The following is a 15027-nucleotide window of genomic DNA, read 5'->3' on the forward strand; positions in this document are numbered from 1 at the left end:
CCCAGTTCACAACCAGAGCACTGGCTGACAGATCAATTCACCCAGAAAGGAACCATTATAGAGTCTTGCATCTCCCTGACCTCTGCCCAGTGGCATAAGGAAATCCATGACCAGTGCCTTCTGATCTCAGTGAAGCTAAATGTATCTCAATGACCTCTGCCTCCCTCATCCCACAGAAGATAGCATAGCTACACTGGGGATCCACAGAAGCTTTCTGTCCTTGCAGAAAACACTATCAGAGATTGAGCAGGACTTCCAGCAGTACTAGAGATTTAAAGCATATCAGAAGAGCATTGAAAGGGCTCTGAAAACTAAGCTTCCATTAGAACCAAGACTTATTAAAGTACACCAGATCTATACGCTAAAACAAACAGCATGACTCCCTACTAAAATCGATTTAAATAGAATCAAAACTCACTTCACATAAAAATGAAAATGTTGAGGATACAACAAATCACTTGTCATACCAAGAGTAAGGGAAACCAATATCCAAAGGAGAAAAGACAATCAACTAAGACCAATACCAAGGTCTAGCTGACAAGGCTTTTAAAGTAGTCTTCATAAAAAATGACAATTACAAACTCTTTAAACAAATAAAAAACCAGAATATTTCTTTAAAAAAAAAAAGACTTTATTTATTCATGAGAGACAAAGAAAGGGGCAGAGACACAGGCAGATGGAGAAGCAGGCTCCATGTAGGGGAGTCCTGGGACTCTAGGATCACACCTTGGGCCAAAGGGAGGCGCTCAACCACTGAGCCACCCAGGCGTCCACAAAAACAGAATATTTCGTAAAAAAATAGTACTTATCAAAAAGAAGGAAATGAATTGAAAAAATATAATGGCTGTGATAAAAGACACGCTAAATGGTAGCCAGAGTAGACATAACAGAAGCTGGAAATCAGTGAACTTAAAGACAATTTATATAATCTGAAAAACAAAGATAAGAAGGCTTAAAGAAAAAAATAGTCTCATTCCTTGTGGGATAATAACAAAAGATCCAACATTCATATTATCCAATTCCCAGAAGGACAGGAAAAAGACTGTGGGGCTGAAAAAAGTATTCAAAGAGGTAACAGTTGAACTTCCAAAATTGCACACAAATCTATAAATTCAAGAAACTTAGCAAATAGCTATTAAGAAAAATCCAAAAACAAACAAACAAAACAAAGACACCCATTTCTAAAAACTAGACAAAGAAAAACATTTTTAAATAGAAACATACATTATATATTGATGATAAACACCAATTCAAAAGACTGGATTTCTCATTTGAAACTATGGAGACCAAAATGAAACAGCACAACAGTCTTCAAGTTCTAAAAGAAAAGAACTAAAAAAATAAATAAATAAAAAATAAATAAAAGAACTGTGAACCTCAAATTCTATACCCATTGAAACTATTCTGATTTTTAAAAGATTTACTTACTTATTTTAGAGAAGGAGAGAGTGCGTGGGGTGGGGGAGAGGCAGAGGGAGAGGGAGAGAAAAACTCAAGCAGACTCTGAGCTGAGCTTGGAGCTTGATGTGGGGCTCAATCTCACAACCCCAAGATCAATCTGAGCTGAAACCAAGAGTCAAACACTCAATTGACTGTACCACCCAGCCACTCCTCCATTGAAACTGTTCTTAAGGAATGAAGCAGAAATAAAGGACAAAGGAAAACTAAGAGAATTTATTGTTGCACACATGCCCTTAAAGCATGGGTAAAGGAAGCTCGCCCCACACAAAGAAAATAACATTAGAAGGCTTAGACCTTCAGATAGGAAAGAATAATAGAATGAACAAAATAGAAGAAAACATATGATGCTATCTTTTACACCATGAGTTTCTTTAGTCCTATTTAATGGTAAAGCAAAAATTTTAACACTATCTCTTGTAGTGATCTTCAATGTATGTAGAAGAAATACTTGAAACAAATATACCAAAAAAGTGGGGAGAGTAAAGCGATCTAAATGGATGTAAAGTTTCTACATTTTACTTGAAGTGGTAAAAAATAAAAACCAACAGGCTGTGATAAGTATGTACATATATGCTAATACTTAGAGCAAACAATAAATATAAAAATACAAAAGCAACGTATTAAAAAACATAAATCAAAATGGCACTCTAATAATGTTTAAGTAACCCACAGGTAGGCAAGAAAAAACAAACAGAAGAACAAGAAACAGAAGAAAATAACAAAATGGCACATTGAAGCCTTAACATATCACTAATTTTTTTCAATAATTATTTTAGAGGTAAATGGTATAAATCACAATTAAAAGACAGACATTGGCACAATGGACAAATAACATGGTCCAACATGGTGACTATAAAAATCTCATTTCAAACACGACATAGAGGGTTTAAAGCAGGAGTGGAAAAATACATAGCATGTACACATTAATCAAAAGAGCAGAAATTGGGCAGCCCTGGTGGCGCTGCGGTTTAGCGCCGCCTGCAGCCCAGGGCGTGATCCTGGAGACCCTGGATTGAGTCCTACATCAGGCTGTCTGTATGATGCCTGCTTCTCCCTCTGCCTGTGTCTCTGCCTCTCTCTCTCTCTCTCTCTCTCTCTCTGTCTCTATGAACAAATAAATAAATAAAAATCTTAAAAAAAAAAAGCAGAAATTTAAAAAAGAAAGTAGAAATAGCTATATTAATATTAGGTAAAATAAACTTCAGAATAAAGAAAACTAATAACCACCATTGACAGAACTTCAAAATACATAAGCAAACACTGGGATAGCTACAAGGAGAAAGAAACAAAGCACTTTTATACCTGGGGATTCAAATACCTTACCTTCAGCAACTGATAGAACTACCAGACAGAAAATCAGCAAGGACATAGAAGAACTGAACAAGACTATCAATAATAGGATGTAATCAACATTTATGGAACATGTCACCCAACGACAGCAGAATACACAATGTTTTCAAGCATACAATGAACATTCCCCAAGACAGACCACATTCTAAGTCATGAAGCAAATCTTAAATATAGAAGAATCAAAATTTAAAAAAAATGAAAAATGAAAAAGAAATAAAAGAATCAAAATTACAGTGTATGATGTGTAGTAAAGAATTTAAGCTTGCCCAAAGAGAGATCTGGCTTTGTCTTCATCTCCAGGGAGAAAATCTCCACAAATAATGTCTTTGTTTACGACCACAACTAACAATGGGATTTATGATATAGACTTTGAGCCACATGGTACCAATTCTCCTCCAGAAAGACAGGAATCCAAAGGTGTCAGCTTCACCTCCTGAGAAGCTGGAAACTAAAGGCCAACCACATGGGCAAGCCAACCCAGAGCCCAACTTTTGTTCTGGACACCAAGATTCAGATTAGTTTTCTTATTTGGCAATACTACATGCATATAGTTACACACAGTTGATAGGAAAAATTAGCACTGTCCATGACTCCACTGGGTGAGTCCAACTGGAAGCTCCATGTCTGGAAACCTTCTGGGGTCTGCCCATGTGTTTCTTCTCTTGGCTGATTTTAATCTGTATCCTTTTGCTGTAATAAACTATAACCGTAAGGATGACAGCTTTCACAGTAAGCTCTATGAGTCCTTTAGTGAATTATCTAAGGATGTTCTTGGGAATCTCTGAAACTGTTATTGGGTAAAAAATAAGAGAAGACTGTGGACTGTTCCCTCTTTTACATGGGCCATAATGGAATCAAATTATAAATCAATAAAAGAAAGGCAATAGGAAAATCCCTAGACATCTCCAAATAACACACTTCTAAATAATTCATGGGTGAAAGAGAAAGTCTCAATAACAAGAAAAAATTTGTAAGGATTATGAGGACATGTATATATCCTTTATATATATGGATATATATATAATGAATTATAAGGATAATAAGAAACCGCATATAACTTTACGTTCATAACCCCTAAAACTTAGAAGAAATGGACCCAACTCCTTGAAAATCTGAAACTACCAAAACTCAGCCAATATGAAATAGGTCATCTGAGTAGTCTGGCAACTATTATACTACACCATTAGAACATATGTTCTTGATCTACTACTATAACACTTAAAAAAAGGTATTCCTGTCAGCTAGTAAAGAACTTTGTGGGAATTTTTTTAAAGATTAATAAACACTCTTTTGATTGTGTCCTTTGATGAATTGAAGATTTTAAGTTTAGTGTACTCCCATTTGTCTATTTTTGCTTTGGTTACCTGTACCTTGCTTGGTGTCATATCTGAGAAATCACTGCCAAATCTAATGTCCTGATATTTTTTCCCTGTTTTCTTCTAGTTTTAGGTTTTAAATTTAGTTCTTTAATCTGTTTTGAGTTAATTTTTGTATATGGTATAAGTAAGGATCTAACTTTATTCTTTTACATATGGATATCCAGTTTTCCCTACACCATTTGTTAAGGATACAGTACTTTGCCCCACTGAATGGTCTTGGAACCCTTATCTAAAATCATTTGGTCATATATCTGAGGGTTTATTTCCAGACTTTCTACTCTATTCCACTTTTTTTCTTAAGATTTTATTTATTTATTTAGAGAGAGAAAGAGTATGCAAGTGAGGGGAAGGGCAGAGGGAGAGAAAGAGAGAAAGAATCTCAATCACATGTCATGCTGAGCATGGAGCTCCATATGGGGCTTGATCTCACAACCCTGAGATCATGACCTGAGCTGAAATCAAGAGTCAGACATTTAACTGACTGAGTCATTTAGGCGCCTTTATTCTATTCCTCTAATCTATATGTCTGTCTTTATGTTTGATTATAGGTAATTAGTTTTGAAATTAGGTTTTCCCTCATTTGTCTAAAATAGCCTTACTGCTCAACATTCTGGCCAATTGGCCTACTCCTTGAAATAGCTTCCTGCTTCCTGATCATTACTCACTCACCTGTGCACCATCCTCCTGTCACTTCCCTCTCAACCATCCAGGGCTCCTTCCCTTGCTCTAATGAAGAGATCACAGCTGGCTTAGATATAGAAAGTCCTGGTTGTAGGAAAAGAAATGGAGACAAGTGGAAATCAAAGTACCCAAATGCTGTGATTCAGAATTGATAAAATAATAAACTACAGCACAAAATGGTATTTGATAAAATCTAAAGAAGAAAAAAAAATTAAACACTCATATTTAGGTAAATTCATGATAAAAAACAAAGCAAATAAATAGGTTATAAAATACTATTTAAATCAGATAAGTTTTCTGTCCCTACTTTGCTATAAGGAAAAAACAACTTCCTGAGTATACTTATTTCAGATATTTTTCTTTTTTTTTTTAAACTTTTATTTATTTATGATAGTGAGAGAGAGAGAGAGGCAGAGACACAGGCAGAGGGAGAAGTAGGCTCCATGCACCGGGAGCCCGATGTGGGATTCGATCCCGGGTCTCCAGGATCGCGCCCTGGGCCAAAGGCAGGCGCCAAACCGCTGCACCACCCAGGGATCCCTATTTCAGAAATTTTTCAATGTTAAATGAAAAGTTCTTAGAATGTAACTCTCAAATTGTTTAAAAGAGCACATTTGTTATAGGAAATAGAATAGTGTTCATTTGAGCACTAAATAGTGATATTTCTTGATCCAGGCCATCATTACATTGGGAAAGCTAAAAAGTTTCACACCCAGGATCCACGTGTTTAGTTTGAACCTACACTAGTGCACCTGCAGGTTTAGCAGAGCACAAATGAAACAAAAGATAAAGTGGTTTCTTTCATCATTAACTAACTGATAACTTAAAAATTAACATTAGTATTAAATAATTAAGTTATTAAGCATAAGCTTTCATGGCAGGGAATTCCAGTTCTGTTCTTTAATCTTCAAGAAAGAACATCAATGATAAGGACCAGAGGTGGGCAGCCCTGGTGGCTCAGTGTTAGTGCTGCCTTCAGCCCAGGGCGTGATCCTGGAGACCCGGGGTCAAGTCCCACGTCAGGCTCCCTGTATGGAGCCTGCTTCTCCCTCTGCCTGTGTCTCTGCCTCTCTCTCTCTGTCTCTCATGAATAAATAAATAAAATCTTAAAAAAAAATAGGGAAAATGAAAATGCACCCCCATCTAGGTGTGCTCATTTCTACACAAAGAAAAACTCATCTAGTTATTTGAAAGGCAGTCCTAAAATTCATGGTAAAGAAAGCAGAAATTCAAAGAAACAGATTCCAAACTATACGAGGCAGATAACTTTACCCAGTGAAACCAAGTTGCTATAGTTCTCCAGCATCACATCTTTGTACAAATTCCTCTGCGTAGGGTTCAAGCATTCCCATTCTTCCTGAGAGACATCTATAGCCACATCTTTGAACATCACCAACCCCTAAAATGATAAATCACAGTACTATTTTTGAAATTATAAGAATATTTTTCAAAAGGAAGAAGAGGTGCTAAAAGAAAGCATGCAGGAAAAGGATAGTATATATAGTATATAGTGAGTATACAGGCAAAGGTTGGAAGCTTGTGACTAAAAGCAATTTAATGGAAATGAAGCAGAGTGCCTACATGCTCTCAAAAATTCAATTTTTGGGGCAGCCCGGGTGGCTCAGCAGTTTAGCGCTGCCTTCGGCCGAGGGCGTGATCCTGGAGACCCGGGATTGAGTCCCACATCGGGCTCCCTGCATGGAGCCTGCTTCTCCCTCTGCCTGTCTCTGCCTCTTTCTCTCTCTCCTCTCTGTGTTTCTCATGAATAAATAAATAAAATCTTTTTTAAAAATTCAATTTTTGCAGACACATCCTCTGGCATAGGACGGAAAACTGTTAATCAGTCATCTAGAAATTTAAAAAATTAAGTAGAGGCTCCCAATTAACTAGTTGGAAATTTTTTTAATGTTTCCAGAATGTCTTATGAAAACCTCCGTCTTGAGAAAAAGGACTCAAAGATTTTTCTTCATCATATGCATTTTTACTTCTCATGCAAATTATTTAGTCAATATCCAGTGCAGATTGTATTTTCCAAGGATAGATAGAACAACTCCCATCCCATATTTTCTTCTTCAGTGTAACCTTGACATGCTCTCATACCATTGTTGTAAGGTCTATGTCCTCTGCCCTTGAACCTGATCTTGGGAAAACAGTTGTGACTTACCCAACTTATAAAGTATAGCAGAAATGACTATGTGACTTCTGAAGCGATTATAAAAATGCCTCTCCACCCAGTGAGAATACCCTACATCAATTCCCAAAACGTCTATTTAGAAAGATTAAAATTGTGGAAAAGTTCAAAGATTTCCCGTGTATGATTCAATTACCCATTTTTCCCTAACAACACCATTTCCTGTGAGGACATCTCAACTGGATGGCTGGTTTTTCTCCTATAACCTTACTCTGTCCGCAATTTCATTGTGTCCTCTCTTCTCATTGCAGGTGCCAACAACTGTCCCTTCTTATCTAAAATCTAATGTCATCATTTCATCAGACTATACGTGATTATCTTTACCTACTGCAGTGATGTAGTAACATCCAGATTTTTCCCCCTCAGGAATTTTAGCTCCTGGCTCAGTGCCACTATCTCCAATATGACTTCTATCTTAATTGTCAGTGATGATATGTCTTTCCACTCCAGTTCACTCTTTATATCACTACCCTATACCTTGTCATCAATAGTAACTTCAACATCTCCAAAATATCCTTCTCTGGTCACTTTTACATTGTCACTTACCACATTCATACCTCTTCTCCCAATTTAAACTCTGTATCAACTAATCATCCAACTTCATAATGGCTCCTAATGTGAACTTCCTTTTCACACTTGCTTAGGAAAGCTTGAATCTTAGATAAATCTCTCTTCCTCCTCTATTACAGTATCTATGTAGCCAAATAGGACTAGAGAAAATCACTAACCTTAATGACAATTTTTTATTTTTATATTTTATTTTCCTTTCTTAAATGGCTCAGAACAAAAAAGAGAAACATTCAGATGTCTTACTGCTACCTTTGTCCTTTCCATTTTGTCTCCCACCTCCTCACCTGTTTTAGATAAGCAATTTTATAAGTTCCTTTGTATGGCTTTGCAATGTTTTTAAGCAAATACAAATACACATACGTATTATTTTTTAAAACCCTTATACAAGGGATCCCTGGGTGGTGCAGCGGTTTAGCGCCTGCCTTTGGCCCAGGGCGCGATCCTGGAGACCCGGGATCGAGTCCCATGTCGGGGTCCCGGTGCATGGAGCCTGCTTCTCCCTCTGCCTGTGTCTCTGCCTCTCTCTCCCTCTCTCTCTCTCTCTGTGTGACTATCATAAATAAATAAAAATTAAAAAAAAAACCTTTATACAAAAAAAAAAAAAAAACCTTTATACAAAAGATAACATACTATAATATATACACTGTTCTGTATTTGATTTTTAAATTCTAAGATTAATGGTTTCCTTATTTTTCTATAGGTACATATTATTTTTTAAAAATAATTTAAAAAAATTTTTAAAAATTTATCATAGCTTATTTAACTAGATGTCTATACACAGACACTTGGTTGTTTACAATCTTCTGCTCTAACAAACAATGGTGCAATGAATACTCTTGTAAATACGTTATTTTGTATACATAAAGGCATATCTGTAATAGAAAGTCTCAGAAATCAGATTGTTAGGTCAGAATGGAAAATGCATTGGTCATTTTAGTAGATGGTGTCAAGCTGCCCTCTACAGCAACTGGACCATTTTGTCAGGTGCAGCAATATATGAGAGTATCCATTTCCTCACAGCCAAGGCAGCAAAGCATTTTTTAAAAAGATTTTACTTATTTATTTATGTATGTATGTATGTATGTATGTATTTATTTGAGAGAGAGAGAGAGAGGCAGAGACACAGGCAGAGGGAGAAGCAGGCTCCACGCAGGGAGCTCGATGTGGGACTCGATCCCAGGACTCCAGGATCGCGCCCTGGGCTGAAGGCAGGCGCTAAACCACTGGGCCACCCAGGGATCCCCTAAGGCATTTTGTTAAAACATTTTGTTTCTATCAATTTAATATGATAAAGAAATCATATGTCAGAATTTTAATTGGTATTTCCTGAATTATGAGTTGAGTATTATTCTTTTTTAGGGTCTTTTATATTTATTTTTCTTAGAAATTTCTGTTCAGGTACCTTGACTCTTTTCCTACTGGGCCATCAGTCTCCTTCTTAAATTTCTTAGTCTTTATAAATCTGATAAGTTCAGTGCCTCTATATGAATTGAAATACTTTCTACATTTCGACATTTCTCTTCTGACTTTGCTTACTAGTTTCTTGTCATGCAGAAGCTTTTTATTTTTATATAATCAAATCATTAAATACTTTCTCTTTAGTTCCTACAATTTTGAGTCCTAGTTAGAAAGTCCTTCCTCACATCAAAGTTATGAAGAAGTACTCCCATGTTTTAGTCCAGTAATGTTATGATTGCATTTTTAAAACTTAAATCATTCAATTTAATTGGGGTTTACCCTATATGGTAGATGAGATATAGATTGGGCTTTATCTTTTCCAAAATGGCTACCTAGATATCCAACACTATTTATCAATAGTCTATCTTTAACCAAGGAGAGAAAAGAATTGTATACGAAAATTGTAATATGCTGATGAAAGAAACTTAAGACACAAAAAATGAAAAGATATTCCATGCTTAAGGAATGGAAGAATTAACATTGGTAAAATGTCCATACTACTCAAAGCAATCAACAGATTCAATGTAATCCTTTGAATCCCAATGGAATTTTTCAGAGAAATATAACAAATAATCCTAAAATTTGTAATGAAACCATCAAAAAGACCTCAAATAGCTAGAGCAATTTTGAGAAAAAGAAACAAAGCTGGTGGGCAGGCCCGGCTGTCTCAGCGGTTTAGCGCTGCGTTCAGCCCAGGGCATGATCCTGGAGACCTGGGATGGAGTCCCACATAGGACTCCATCTTCTGCCTCTGCCTGTGTTCCTGCCTCTCTCTGTGTGTGTCTTTCGTGAATAAATAAATAAAAATCTTAAAAAAAAAAAAAAAAGAAACAAAGCTGGACACATTACATGTCCTCATTCCAAACCACATTACAAAGCTATAGTAATCAAAACAGTAGGATATTGCCATAAAAATGGCACATAGATCAGAAAAACAGAATAGGGGCCCACACATACATGGTCAATTAACTTATGACAAAAGAGCCAAAAATATACTATAAAGGAGAGTCTCTTCAATAAATGATGTTGGGAACACTGAACAGCCACATGGAAAAGAATCAAATTGTACCACTATCTTATATCATACATAAAAATAAACTCAAAATGGATTAAAGACGAATATAAATTCTGAAATTACAAAACTTCTAGAGGAAATCATAAGTGCTAAAGATACTTGGCAATAACTTTTTGGATTTGATACCAAAAGAGCAAAGGCGGGATCCCTGGGTGGCGCAGCGGTTTGGTGCCTGCCTTTGGCCCAGGGCGCGATCCTGGAGACCCGGGATCGAATCCCACATCAGGCTCCCGGTGCATGGAGCCTGCTTCTCCCTCTGCCTCTCTCTCTTTCTCTCTCTGTGACTATCATAAATAAATAAAAATTAAAAAAAAAAAAAAAAAAGAGCAAAGGCAAGAAAAGCAAAAATAAACATATGGGACTACATCAAATTAAAAATCTGCACAGCAAAGGAAACCATCAACAAAAATAAAAGGGAACCTACATGGAGGAAATTTTTGTAAATCATGTATCTGATAAGGGTTTAATAACCAAAATATAAAGAACTCCTACAACTCAATAGCAAAAAACCCCCAAATAATCTGAATTAAAAATAAGTAAAGGATCTGAGAGTAGACATTTCTCCAAAAAAGACATAAAAATGGAAAACAGGTACATGAAAACATGTTCAAAATCACTGATCATCAGGGAAATGCAAATTAAAACCTAATGAGATATTGCCTCACATCTGTTAGAATGGCTATTATCAAAAACACAAAACATAACAAGTGTTAGCAACAATGTGGTGAAAAGGGAACTCTTGTCCACTGTTAGTGAGAAATACAAATTGGTGAACTTACTACAGAAAATAGTATGAAACTTCCTCAAAAAAAACAAAACAAAAAACAGAACTACCATGTGATCCAGCTATTCCACTTCTGGGCATTTAATCAAAAGAAATTAAAATATCTATTTGGAAATATATTGGGACCTCCATGTTCACTGAGGCATCATTTAAAATAGGCAACACATAGACACAAATTAAGTATCCTCCAATGGATGAACAGATACAGAAAATGTGATACACACACACATATACAGGAATACTATTCAGCCATTAATAAAAAAAAATAAAGGAGGGGCACATGGATGGCTAAGTCAGCTAAGTGTCTGACTCTTGATCCCAGCTTAGGTGTTGATCTCAGGGGCCTGAATTCAAACCCTGCATTGGGCTCCACACTGGATGTAAAGCCTACTTAAAAGGTGGGGGGGGGGGGGTACCTGGGTGACTCAGTCAGTTAAGAATCTGCCTTTGGCTCATGTCATGATCTCAGGATCCTGGGATCAAGCCCTGCATTGGTCTCCTCACTCAGTGGGGAGTCTGCTTGTCTTTCTCCCTTTCCTTGTGCCCCTCCCCCTGCTCATGCTCTGTCTCTTAAATAAATAAAAATAAATAAAACCTTTTAAAAAAAGGAAATCCTACCATTTCCAACAATTTGGATGGACTCTGATGGCATTATAATAAGTGAAATAAGTCAGACTGAGAAAGACAAATACCATATGATCTCACTTGTATGTGATATCTAAAAACAGAAAATAAAAATCAAACTCATAGATACAGAGAACATATTGTTGGTTGTCAGAGGCAGGGGAGGTGGTGGTGAAATGGATGAAGCTGGTCAAAAGGTATAATCCTCCAGTTATAAAATTAATAAGCCCTGGGGATACACAACATACAATGTGGTGACTATAGCTATTAATACTGTATTGTATATTCAAAAATTGCTAAAAGACTAGATCTGGAAAGTTTTCATCACAAGAAAGAAACCTTGTAACTATATGTGATAATGGATATTAACTAGACTTAATGTGGTGATCATTTTGTAACATATACTAAACCACTATTTTGTGCACCCAAAACTAACAATGTTACATGCCAATTATCTCAATAAAAAAAGTCTATCTTTAGCCTGCTCTTTTAAGATACCACTTTTATCAATGTTAAATTATCATATGAAGGTATATTTCTAAATTTTTCAATTCCGTTCCCTTGATCTATTTATATACCAGTACCATGATGTTTTAAGTGCCATACTTTATATTATGTATAATTATATGAATTATCGAGTAGAGCTAACTTCTTCTCTAAGAAGAGATTAACAAGATCCAGAGTCATAGTTAACAAAATATAATATATAATGTTGAGTATACAATTAAAATTATTAGAAATAATTACTAGTAAAAGATTATTAGAAATGCAAAAAAAAAAAAAAAAAAAGATGAGAGAAACTCACTTACTAGAAACACCAACAAATGATTCAGGTGTTGAAATTAGCAGGCAAAGATTTGAGAAATTTAGGTACTTTAAAAAATAATCAAAGGCAAATCATGAAATCAAGAAATAAAAAATTCACTAGAAGGATCTACAGCAGATTAACACAATAGAAGAAAAGATCAGTACAGGACAAGTCAACAGGAATCACCCACTGAGGGTCCAGAGAGAAAAAAGACTGGAGAAAAAAAAAGGTAAACAGAGCCATAATGATCTATGAGACATTATCAGTCCAACATACATGTAATTGGAGAGTCAGAAGAGAAAAACAAGGCAAAAAAATTACTTAGAGGGCAGCCCTGGTGGCGCAGCAGTTTAGCGCCACCTGCAGCCTGGGGTGTGATCCTGGAGACCCAGGATCAAGTCCCATGTCGGGCTCCCTGCATGGAGTCCGCTTCTCCCTCTGTCTGTGTCTCTGCCTCTCTCTCTGTGTGTGTCTCAATGAATAAATAAATAAAATCTTTTAAAAAAAAATTCTTAGAGTCATTGAGCAAAATATTTTCCAAATTTCATTAAAAAAAAAAAAAAACAAACAAACCCACAGATTCATGAAGTTCAATGAACTATGTTACCCAAGTAACATAAAAACAGAAGGCTAGGGGCACCTGGCTGGCTCACTTGGAAAAACGTGGGACTCTTAATCTCAAGAGTTATGAGTTCAAACCCCACACTGTGTGTAGAGATTACTTACATAAATAAAACGTTAAAAACAAAGAATACTATACTTATAATCATTATAACCAACCTGCTGAAGACCAACTATAAGGAAAAAAAAATCTTAAAAGCAACCAGATTCTCTTCCCCACAAAAGGCACATTATACAGAGGGAAACAACAATGAGAATCAGAGATTACTCCCCATTAATAACAATGGAGGCAGGACAACAAAACAGTTTCTTTAAAATCTGAAAGAAAGCTGTCAGTCTATAATTCTATACCCAACTAAAATCTTTCAGAATTATGGGGAAATAAAGCTTTGGGTCTGTTTTTTGTTTTGTTTTGTCTTTCAAGAGAAACAAAAGCTGTGAGGATTCTTCACCAAAAGACTTGGGCTACAAAAAAAGGTTAAAGCAAAAAAAAAGTTAAAGCAAGTTCTTTAGGGGGACAAAAAATTGATACTAGGCAAAAACTTCTAACCACAGAGGAATGAAGAGTACTATAAATAAATAAATTTGGAGGTAAATAAAGATATTTTCATTTAATAATTTCTTTAAAAGATAACTAATCATTTAAAGAAGAAAAAGCTTTGTGGTTTTAATGCATGTAGAAATAAAATATATGACAACAATAGAAAAAAGATGTAAAGGGAAAATGGAAGTATCTAGCTGTAAGATTTTAGCATTATTTGTGAAATTGCATAATTACTGGAAGACTGTAATAAACTCTTTTAAAAGCATATTGGAAATCTTAGAACAACCCCAAAAACAATAAAACAGTAAAAATAGTATAGCTAATAATCCTATAATGGAGATAAATGGAATTCTAAAAAGCAGTGAAGATACATGGAATACTAAAAAAATATAAAACTTGTCCAAGAGAAGGCAGGAAAATAGGGGGGAAAAGGAAGAATAGATGACAAGGTAATAGATTAAAATCTAATAATTACATTCAATATAAACAGTCCATGGAGAAGTCAGCAAACTTTCTGAAAAGATTCAGACAGTAAACATTTTAGGCTCTATGAATCATATACAGTCCCTATCACATATTATTCTTTATTTGTAACCTTTCAGCAATGCAAAATCATTCTTAGCTTGAGGCTGTGGGCTGGATTTGGCCAGCATGCCACAGATTGCTAACTCCTGATTTAGATACTCAAAGGCAGAGATTATCAGATTAGATAAAAAAATAGAACTGAGGGCAGCCGGTGGCTCAGAGGTCGAGCTTCTGCCTTTGGCCCAGGGCATGATCCTGGGGACTCGGGATCGAGTCCCACATTGGGCTCCCTGCATGGAGCCTGCTTCTCCTTCTGCCTGTGTCTCTGCCTCTCTCTCTGTGTCTCTCATGAATAAATAAAATCTTAAAAAAAAAAAAAAATAGGACTGAACTATATGCTGTTATATGAGATACACTTAAAATAAGTTAAAATAAAAGATGGAAAAAGATATGCCACAAAGTAACAATAAAAGAAAGCTGAAGCAGTTATATTAATAAATAGAATGCAAAGAAAAAAAAAAAGAATATTACCAAAAGGACATTTCATAATAAAGGAGTGTCAATTCAGCAAGAAGATATAGGAATCTTGGAGTACCTGGCTGGCTCAGTTGGAAAACCATTCAACTTTTTTTTTTTTTTTTTTTTTTTTAGCATGCAATTCTTGATTTCAGGTTGTGAGTTCAAGCCTCACACAGGGTGTAGAGATCATTAAAAATAAATAAATAACCAAACAAACTTAAGGAAAACAAGGACATAGTAATCCTAAATATACATGCATCTACTAACAGGATTTCAAGACACATAAAGCAAAACTGACAGAATTGTGTGGCGAACGTGATAACTGCTACACTATGGAAACAGCTATCAAAACTGACAGAACTGTAACAAATCGACAGCTGTATCTATAATCTTCAACAGTCCTCTCTCAGTAATTGATAGACTAAGTGACCAAAAAA

General features: G+C 35.7%; 1 protein-coding gene across 15 annotated transcripts in view; it reads right to left on the bottom strand.

The window, feature by feature from the left end:
* ZNF461 (zinc finger protein 461) overlaps positions 1-15027 on the bottom strand; it is a 52455-nt gene that overhangs the window by 12710 nt on the left and 24718 nt on the right. For 11 of the 15 annotated variants that reach the window (XM_038529132.1, XM_038529126.1, XM_038529127.1 and 8 more), the window contains 2 exons: positions 6144-6270; positions 4860-4955 (listed from right to left, as the gene is read on the bottom strand). In XM_038529132.1, coding sequence (XP_038385060.1) covers positions 4860-4955; positions 6144-6270 — 223 coding nt within the window. Of the gene's footprint in view, positions 1-4859; positions 4956-6143; positions 6292-15027 lie in introns of all 15 variants that reach the window. The other 4 variants (XM_038529138.1, XM_038529137.1, XM_038529139.1 and 1 more) reach the window with 2 other exon arrangements.

This window comes from Canis lupus, chromosome 1 (assembly GCF_011100685.1).
Source record: "Canis lupus familiaris isolate Mischka breed German Shepherd chromosome 1, alternate assembly UU_Cfam_GSD_1.0, whole genome shotgun sequence".
Taxonomy (NCBI): domain Eukaryota; kingdom Metazoa; phylum Chordata; class Mammalia; order Carnivora; family Canidae; genus Canis; species Canis lupus.